This window comes from Geotrypetes seraphini, chromosome 16 (genome assembly GCF_902459505.1).
Source record: "Geotrypetes seraphini chromosome 16, aGeoSer1.1, whole genome shotgun sequence".
Lineage (NCBI taxonomy): Eukaryota > Metazoa > Chordata > Amphibia > Gymnophiona > Dermophiidae > Geotrypetes > Geotrypetes seraphini.
The window spans coordinates 25,456,126-25,465,584 of NC_047099.1; the positions used below are offsets into that span (position 1 = coordinate 25,456,126).

Here is a 9,459-nt window from a genome sequence, read left to right on the forward strand (position 1 = left end):
GGTCCTTGGTATCACTATTGATTCCTCTCTCTCCCTCAATGACCACCTCAACTCCTTGACAAAATCATGCTTTTTCAGCCTTCACATGCTGAGGAAAGCTAGATCCTACTTCAGCCAACAACACTTTGCCATCCTTGTCCAATCCATCATCCTTTCCAAACTAGATTACTGCAACGCCATCTACTTAAATCTATCAAAAAAAAGTATTCTAAGACTCCAGCTAATCCAGAATACTGCAGCCAAACTGATCTTCTCAAAACGCAAGTCTGACCATGCCTCCCCACTCCTTGCCAAACTTCATTGGCTCCCAATAATCTCCAGAATCCATTTCAAATGTTCCTGCCTGGCTTTCAAGATCATTCACGGAATCCTGCCTCCTCTTATCCCACTGTCTTTCAACTCCTCCAGTCCCGACTCCTCCAGAACTGCCCAAAGGCTTAAACTAGCCTTCCCCTCTCCACGCGGCATCCACTATTCAGGCAAACTGGGAAAATCCCTTCTCTTCAAAATCACAGGTCTTTGGAACGACCTCACCACCCCGCTGTGGAACCTGAGCTCCCTTCAGTTATTCCGCAAACAACTGAAAACCTGGCTTTTCAGCAAATTGTAGCTCTATCCTTCCCCCCTTTCTCTCCCCCCTTCTACACATAAGTTCATGTAATCCTTTTTCTTCTTCTCTACCCACTATTTTAAGTTCTTGTAAACCGTGTCGAGCTCCATTCTCATGGAGATGATGCGGTATATAAACTTAAGGTTTAGATTAGATTAGATTAGATTGGTAAGAGATGATTGAGAGGGGGATATGAAATTACATGGGAATGCATTTAAAATAAAATAGAAGGAAATATTATTTTACTCAATGAATAGTTAAGTTCTGGAACTCATTGCCAGAGGATACGGTTTCAGTGGTTAGCGTAGCTGGGTTTAAGAAAGGTTTGGACAAGTTCCTGGAGGAAAAGTCCATAGGCTGCTTTTGAGACAGACAAGGGGGAAGGCATTGGGGATGGTAGCAATGGAATGATGCTACTATTTGGGTTTCTGCCAGGTACCTGGGACCTGGATTGGCCACTGTGGAAACAGGAGACTGAGCTAGATGGACCATTGATTTTACTCATTATGGCTGTTCTTATGTGCTGAAGGAAAGAGACAGATAGTTTCTGTGGACCCTTCCGAGTATCTTTAAATATCTCTTATTCCGTAACTAAGATGACTGGGCCAGATTTCCCCCCATTTTGCACATATCCGCCTCTTGAAGGGCATTTCATGCAGATGCTCCAAAAGGGTCTCAGCACTGTGGATCCCAAGTAACATTGCTTTGCTGTGATATACAAAGATCCATATAATCAGTCCTGAGAAACCTTACTTCCAAGGACACTAAGATAGTTAAAGGCAGCCAAATTCTCTCCCCCTAGCCCCGACCCGCCACCCCCCATGCATTTCTGCTGCCGTCGAAAAGATGACACTGGTATTAAACTAAACTAAAGCTTGAATTTATAATCCGTGTCCTCTTTATAAGAATAAAGCTCGACTCGTTTTACAGTACGAAATGTTAGGGAAGAGACGGTAAAGAGGAGAAATTTACAGTTTGGTGAATCACCAAGTTTTTTAAATGTTTACGGAAAATTTGAAGAGAGCCTAATTCTCTCAGGTACAAAGGGATATTATTCCGTAGTTCAGTTAGTTTAAATTACATCTCTGGTGCCAGACCAACTCACTGTTCATTTTTTTTTCCTATTGTACCCCCTTTATATATATTTTTTTTCATTTTCTATTGCACTGCCTCATGTATGCCCTGGAAGTTTATTCCAGTGTAGTTATGTAATTAACAGGGCATTTAGCTACCTCTCTGAAATTAAAGTTCAGTTGTGGATAAGGAATTGGTTATCGGATAGAAAACAGAAGGTAGGGTTAAATGGTCATTTTAATGGAGGAGAGTAAACAGTGGAGTGCCACAGGGGTCTGTACCGGGACCGGTGCTATTTAACTTATTTATAAATGATCTGGAAATTGGAACAATGAGTGAGGTGATTAAATTTGCAGATGACACTAAACTGTTCAAAGTTGTTCAAACGCATGCGGATTGTGAAAAATTGCAGGGGGACCTTAGGAAATTGGAAGACTGGGCGTCCAAGTGGCAGATGAAATTTAATGTGGACAAATGCAAAGTGATGCACATTGGGAAGAATAACCTGAATCACAGTTACCAGATGCTAGGGGTCCACCTTGGGGGTTAGTGCCCAAGAAAAGGATCTGGGTATCTTCGTAGACAATACGATGAAACCTGTGCGGCAGCGGCCAAAAAAGCAAACAGGATGCTGGGAATTATTAAAAAACGGATGGTTAACAAGACTAAGAATGTTATAATGCCCTTTTATTGCTCCATAGTGCGACCTCATTTAGAGCATTACGTTCAATTCTGGTCTCCTTATCTCAAGAAAGATATAGTGGCGCTAGAAAAGGTTCAAAGAAGAGCGACCAAGAAGGTAAAGGGGATGGAACTCCTCTCGTATGAGAAAAGACTAAAACGGTTAGGGCTTGTCAGCTTGGAAAAGAAACGGCTGAGGGGAGATATGATTGAAGTCTACAAAATCCTGAGTGGAGTAGAACGGGTACAAGTGGATCGATTTTTCACTCCGTCAAAAATTACAAAGACTAGGGGACACTCGATGAAGTTACACAGAAACGCTTTTAAAACCAATAGGAGGAAATTTTTTTTCACTCAGAGAATAGTTAAGCTTTGGATTTGGAATGCATTGCCAGAGGATGTGGTAAGAGCAGATAGCGTAGCTGGTTTTAAGAAAGGTTTGGACAAGTTCCTGGAGGAAAAAGTCCATAGTCTGTTATTGAAAAAAACATGGGGGAAGCCACTGCTTGCCCTGCATCGGTAGCATGGAATATTGTTACACCTTGGGTTTTGGCCAGGTACTAGTGACCTGGATTGGCCACCGTGAGAATGGGCTACAGGGATTGATGGACCATTGGTCTGACCCAATAAGGCTATTCTTATGTTCTTAAATTGAATGGAGAGTGGTTTCCTGTTTTAGACAAGGTGACTCAAGATTTCAGAGTCAGACAGAAGTGTATACAAGACAGAACATTTATTTTTTTTCCAAAGGACTAACTCAAAATACTGGAGACACCTAAAGAGCAAAGGATAAAGAAGTGAGAATACCATCTTTTCTGTATCTGCTGAAAGGGCTCAAGTTAGAAGCCGGTGAAAATGTTTGGAGTGGAAGGGGAAACCCTCAGCTTGCCCACTGCTGAATTCACCAGAAACTCCTTGCCTCCCTCTGCCTTCATTTCTCCAATCTATTCATATTTCCACAAGAGCAGGCTCTGTGGAAGGTCTAAAAATTGAACAGATTAAAAAAAAGGTGCCCAGTGTAAAGATGCAACACTCTGGATCCTCATCTGCCACAGCTTATGTTCCATTTGATAATCCAAGGGCATGGGCCAATTTAACACATAGATATCTAGGGAAGGCCCCAGGGCCATCCTAGAAGCACTGCAATAAGCCAGGGATGAAAAAGGGCTGAGGTGAGACAGACTCCAAGGTTAAAAAAAAAAGAGGAAATATTGAGCAATGGACCCAGGAGAGCAGGTGTCTCCCAGCTGCTCCCAGGCCAGGCCGGCTCTTCTGCCAACAGCTGCTTGAATGAAGCCAGAATAGTTTAATATTAAAATGGTCATAAAGACCCTGGTTTGAAAACTTTCTTTCAAAGAATGATCAAGGCTTCAACTTTTCACCTGAGATTTTAACTGGCACATGAAAACATCTGATGTTCTCCCCCCTCCCTTCACAGTCTTTTTTTTTTTTTTTTTAATCCTTTCCAGACTTTTTATTGTAGAATTCAGTGCAATTAGGAGAGAACAGATGCACTGGATCAGATGCTACATTTATTTGTATGCATAATCATGTTTAAAACCTTGCCTGCCTCCCCCCCCCCCATCTGTACTTTCGGGGTCCCTACAAAGAGACCTACCCAGCTCTTCCTACACAAGTGCAGAAAGGGTTTGTTTCCGTCCCACCCCACCCCCGCCTCCCAGTGGCTGGGTCTAGAGAGTCCAGAAGTCACCCCCTCAGCAGTTAAAACACATCCTGGTTGCTTAATCTGTTGGCATAATCCTCGCCCCCCCCCCCCACATCTGTCAGCGGCAGCCACTGCCTTCCTCACCTGCCCACCTGGGAGAAATCCCTCCTTGCCCATTCCTGCACCCCTCCCCCCTCCATCTTTCTCTCTTTTCTTTTTTCCTCTCTCTCTCTCCTCCTTTGCTTTATTTCTGTAGCCGCGGTTGAGAGATTCGAGGCCACCGATCCACAGGGCACCCCTCTTCCCCCCCCATGCCACTTCCTCCTCTGTCTCCACCCCCTTCCTCACCCTCTCTCCCCTACCTTTGTGCATGCCCGTGTATTTATCCTTGATGACCGTCAGCTCGTAGATCTTCCCGAACTGCTCGAAGATGGGTTTCAGGTCCTTCTCTTCCAGATTGCGGGGGATTTGCCCAATGAAAAGTTTAATGGCATCCGGCTCCTTCATTGGGGCGAGGTGGGCACGGGGGGGAGGGGCGGGTAGAGCAGGCACAGGCTCACCCGTCTGCCAAACCCGAGAGGGATTTCGCAGCCCCCCCCACAATAAGAAGCGGCCGGGGAGACAAAGGCTGCCGCCGGGCACTGCTCTGGGGGGGTCTTCAGTGCGGCCCCCGCCCCCGATCCTTCCTGTGCCCCCGGGACCCAGTCCTTGAGCGGGTAGGAGGGGGGAGGACGGGACTTTCGCCCTTTCTGGAGCTGCACCTATGCTCGCAAGCTTTTCTTCGGCTGCACAAAGCTACCGAGCGCCCGCCCCGTCCTGCCAGCCCGTGATGTCAGCGCTAGGGGTCGGAGACAAACTCCGGGCCCCGTCCCCCCCCGGAGGAAAGAGCACAGCGGGCCGGTCTGGGACCCGCCCCTGGGATTCTCCCCCCCCCCCCAGCTTGCTGAGAAGAGGGTGATGGGAGGGTGGGGGATCCTGGCAGGATCAAGCCCCTCCCGGCAGACAGCCCTTGAAAGGCGCCCACTGCCAGGCAGCGATGAGCCTTCTTGCAGGCGAGGAGTTTGCAGACGCTCCCTGGACGCCCCATTGTTCGCTTATCGGAACTGTCCCTGGTGCTGAAGCAAAACTGAGGTGCTGAAACGGAGCGAGAGATCCTTGGGAATCCGGAACCCTGACCCCCACCCTCCCAGAACCGGTGGGGGGGGGGGGTCCCTAACACAGGTAATCAGAGTCCCAGAAGCAGGAGATGCACAGTTCTGGATCCTAAAGTAGAAACCTGTACCCTGACCCCCCCCCCCAACACAGACAATCAGAGTCCCAGAAGCAGGAGATGCACAGTTCTGGATCTTAAAGTATAAATCTGTACCCTGACACCCCCCCCCCAACACAGACAATCAGAGTCCCAGAAGCAGGAGATGCACAGTTCTGGATCCTAAAGTAGAAACCTGTACCCTGAACCCCCCCCCCCCCCAACACAGACAATCAGAGTCCTAGAAGCAGGAGATGCACAGTTCTGGATCTTAAAGTATAAATCTGTACCCTGACCCCCCCCCCCCAACACAGACAGAGTCCCAGAAGCAGGAGATCTGCAGTTCCAGATTTCAAAAGAAGAAATTCAGAACCCTGACCCCCCCCCCCCCCAAACACAGACAATCAGAGTCCCAGAAGCAGGAAATGCACAGTTCTGGATCCTAAAGTAGAAATCTGTACCCTGACCCACCCCACCCTCCCAGAGCCAAGGATCCCTTATATGGACAATCAGGGCACCAGATACAGATCTGTGGTTCTGGATCCCAAAAACAGAAATTCAGAACCCTATCCTCCACACCCCATTCCCTAACACAGGCAATTAGACTCCTAGAAGTAGGAGATCCACAATGTTGGATACTAAATGTAGAAATCAAGAACCCCGACCCCCATCCTCTCAGAACCAGGGATACCTAACACAGACAATCAGGGCCCCAGAAGCAGGAGATCCCATAAACAGAAATTCAGAACCCTGATCCCCACACGATGTTCCCTAACAGAGTCCCAGAAGCAGGAGATCCACAGTTCTGGATCCTAAATATAGAAATCTGGAACCCCGACCCCTACCTCCCATAACTGGTGGTCCCTAACATGGCCAATCAAAGCCCCAGGGCAGCTCCAGATACCAAAAGAAATTCAGAACCCCAACTTCCCCCTCTTCCCCCTAACATATCAATCAGAACCCCAGAAGCAGGAGATCCACAGTTCTGGATCCTAAAAGTAGAAATCTGGATCCCTGACCCCTACCCACCTAGAGCCAGGGACCCCTAACATGGACAATCCAGGCCCCAGAAACAGATCTGTGGTTCCAGATCCCCAAAACAGAAATTCAAAACCCTGATCCCTAACACAGGCAACCAGAGACCCAGAAATGCAGATCCACAGTTCTGGATCCTAAAAATAAATATCTGGAACCCTGATCCCTCTCCCTATGTCCAAAACTGGAGACCCCTAACATAGACAATCAGAGCCTTATTTAGAAGATCTGAGCCCATTAGCAGGACATCCATGGTTCCAGATCCTGAAAACAAAAACTATTGACCCCCAACCCCTAAAGGCAGGAAATCAGAGTCTGGCTCATGATTCTGGATCCTAAAAGCAGAGATCCAGAACTCTGACACCCCACCACCATCCATACATAAGGACAGGGACCAACAACACAGAGTCTGAGTGTCCCAGGAGCACGAGATCACCACCACCCCTACATCCAGAGTTCTGGCCTGAACAATTGCCCTTACCAGATACACCCCTTCCTCTCCCCCCCTCCTCCCCCCCAAATAAAAGGATCTTGATTTTTTTCATTTGGGAGAGGTATGCTGTTGGGATGAGACCTTAAATACTAATACTTCTCTGATTATACAATTTTTCCTGTTATCCTCATTACAAACTTGCCAGCCCACTACTATCTAGATATAGAGAAGCATTAGAGAATTGCTTCCATAGGCATCCCTAAACCAGTCTATAAATAAACCCCCTAAATCCAGCTTGCTTTACTATTCTCAGAGATGTCAAGTTACCCAATTCCAAGCTGGAGATGTTGGGATGGTTCTGGATTTCTGACCACCCAAATCTGGTGCATTATGGGACTCGCAGTAGTGAATTCCAATGGGCAAGATCAGGCATTACAAATCCCACAGTGCTCTGGGATTATAAATTCAAAACCAAGCCTGTTTACAATTCTCCAGCCTGGAACTGGGAAGCTCAGTATTCTGCAAAGAGGGGGCTCATGTCCTATTATCAAACAGCTCTTATGACCAAGGCAAGACGAGGAGGAAAAAGGAAGGGACTTAGAAAAAGAAAGCAAAGGGAGGAAAGAAGAGGACAAGAAAAAGAATAAGAAGCTAGCCGACTGGGGATGCAAAGGAGACAAAGAAAAAGCAGGAAGGGAAAAAGAAACTAGCCAAATACAGTGGAAAAAGGGAGAAAAGGAGGGGAGGGAAAGGGGGGGATAAAGGAGAAAACCAGTGAGTGAATGGGGAGGGGGAGGAAATGAGAAGAGCAAAGACAAAAAATAACCCTCTCTTAACCCAGTAAGCCCCATTATTTCAGAAATGGGAATCTCATGTATTGTAACACCATTACTGAAGCTCTGAGTTGACTCCCCCAGTTATTAGTAGCGGTATAGAAGCTTCCAATAAACACAAACAAGATATCCAGTTCTAGGAGGGAGACCATTCAGCCAGTCCTGGCTTTGCACTGACCTTTTTAATGCAGTGAGAGATCTCTTAAAATGCTATTTAGAAAACTGCTATGTAAAATCAGCTGTAATTCATTCCAACCAGTTACTTGTAAAAGGCAGCTCCAATGAAGTCCCCATAACAGCCTTTCGGAGAACAGGATCTTATCTGTTTTAGCCCCTAGCACCCCCCCCCCCCAAAACAATAATAACTGCCTTGTGCAAACCCCAGGAAGAGGCCCGTGGTAACCGGGGCAGTCCAGGCCCTGACATGCCTGCTGGAAATGAAGAGACATAAGATTCTTCCCTAAATCACAGTGACAAACTCTCCTTTCAACTCCCGACAGAAAACACAGAGAAATGCACTTAGAATTAACCCTGTGGCCACCAGGCGCTTACTTACACGCCCGCCAGCAAAGCTACATCTGCCGAGCCACCAAGTTACTCAGTTCCAGGAAGGAGACATTTGGGCCACTTCTGATGCTGGACTTCTCAAGGCAGTGTGGGATTTGTAGTGCCTGACGATACCCATGGAAACCAACACTGCAGGCCCCCCCCCCTCAGCATGGGGTTGTCAGAATTCCAGGTCTGGCCAGAAATGTCCCTCCTGGAGCCGGGTGACTTGGTAACTGTGTGTTTGTAGTAGGGTTACCACATGGCTCCAGAAAAAGGAGGATGGATTGAGACGTCCAGGTTTCACCTCCATGTTCGATAGATTGTGAGCCCACTGGGACAGATAGGGAAAATGCTTGTAAACCATGTAAATTGATTTGTATTTGGGACTTTGTGTTATTAAAGTGAAGTAATAGTGAAATGTTTCCACTCAGATGGTAAAAGAAAGGGGGAGCAAAAAACCAAATCCAAGGAGGAAAACAAGGTTCAACTGTCTGCAGTGAAAAACAATCCAGAACAAACAAAGCAAAAAACTGCAGACCTTGTACACGATGCAGGCAGGCTTTATTATGACACCTCACCTGGTAAAAGGTTTTTAACCTAAAATTTACTTGTCATAATAAAGCCTGCCTGCATCGTGTACAAGGTCAAAAGAAAGGGGGAACCTGCTCACCTTAGTGGCGGAGTTGAGATTATTTTGGCACTCATTACTACTTCCTGGGAAACCTCATGGCTGAAATATTGTGTGTTGGCTTGGCTGCATACGTCAGGGCTTAAGGAGCATACCAGCTTTCTCTCCTTGGCATATCGTCTTTTTATGAACTTCTAACATCAGATCCTATTGTCTGATTGGAATTTATTTTATTTCATTTCATTTATTTTTATTTATTGTTTTCTCAGGTACTTTAACTAGACAGCTAGGGAAATCCAAAGTACCATTTTTATTTATTTTATTGTATCTTTAATCTATCTTCATTGTAAACCGCTTTGAACCTCACGGTATAGCGGTATATAAGAAATAAAATAAAAATAAATAAAAAATAAATTATCAGAGAATTCTTAGTCAAGCGTTCAAAGGTTTAGAGTGACATTACCAAGAAGTTCTGCTTTTTTTTTTTTTGGGGGGGGGGGTATGAGGCTGTAATACTGGGGAGGGCTAATCTAAGAGAGTGAGTCTTGGACCCATGAGGCTATAATACTAAGGAGGGCTGAACTCACGAGGACAGTGACGCCTGAGACTATCTGATATGGGTCCCATGAAGAGAGGGTTGTCTACAGTGATACAGAGTGAGATTCACACAGGTCACTTTCATTCTAAAATTAATCATAGCT

The 9,459-nt window shown here is 46.2% G+C and overlaps 1 protein-coding gene across 3 annotated transcripts in view; it reads right to left on the bottom strand.

The window, feature by feature from the left end:
- Window positions 1–8,235, bottom strand: part of CELF3 (CUGBP Elav-like family member 3) — a 77,326-nt gene extending 69,091 nt beyond the window's left edge. The window contains exon 1 of one of the 3 annotated variants that reach the window (XM_033925189.1): window positions 8,138–8,235. Coding sequence is in view for 1 of the 3 variants with exons in the window: in XM_033925188.1 (XP_033781079.1) it covers window positions 4,394–4,538 (145 nt within the window). In the remaining 2 variants the exon portion in view is untranslated. Of the gene's footprint in view, window positions 1–4,393; window positions 4,539–8,137 lie in introns of those variants that run through there. The other 2 variants (XM_033925191.1, XM_033925188.1) reach the window with 2 other exon arrangements.
- Between the last annotated feature and the right edge of the window lie 1,224 nt (window positions 8,236–9,459).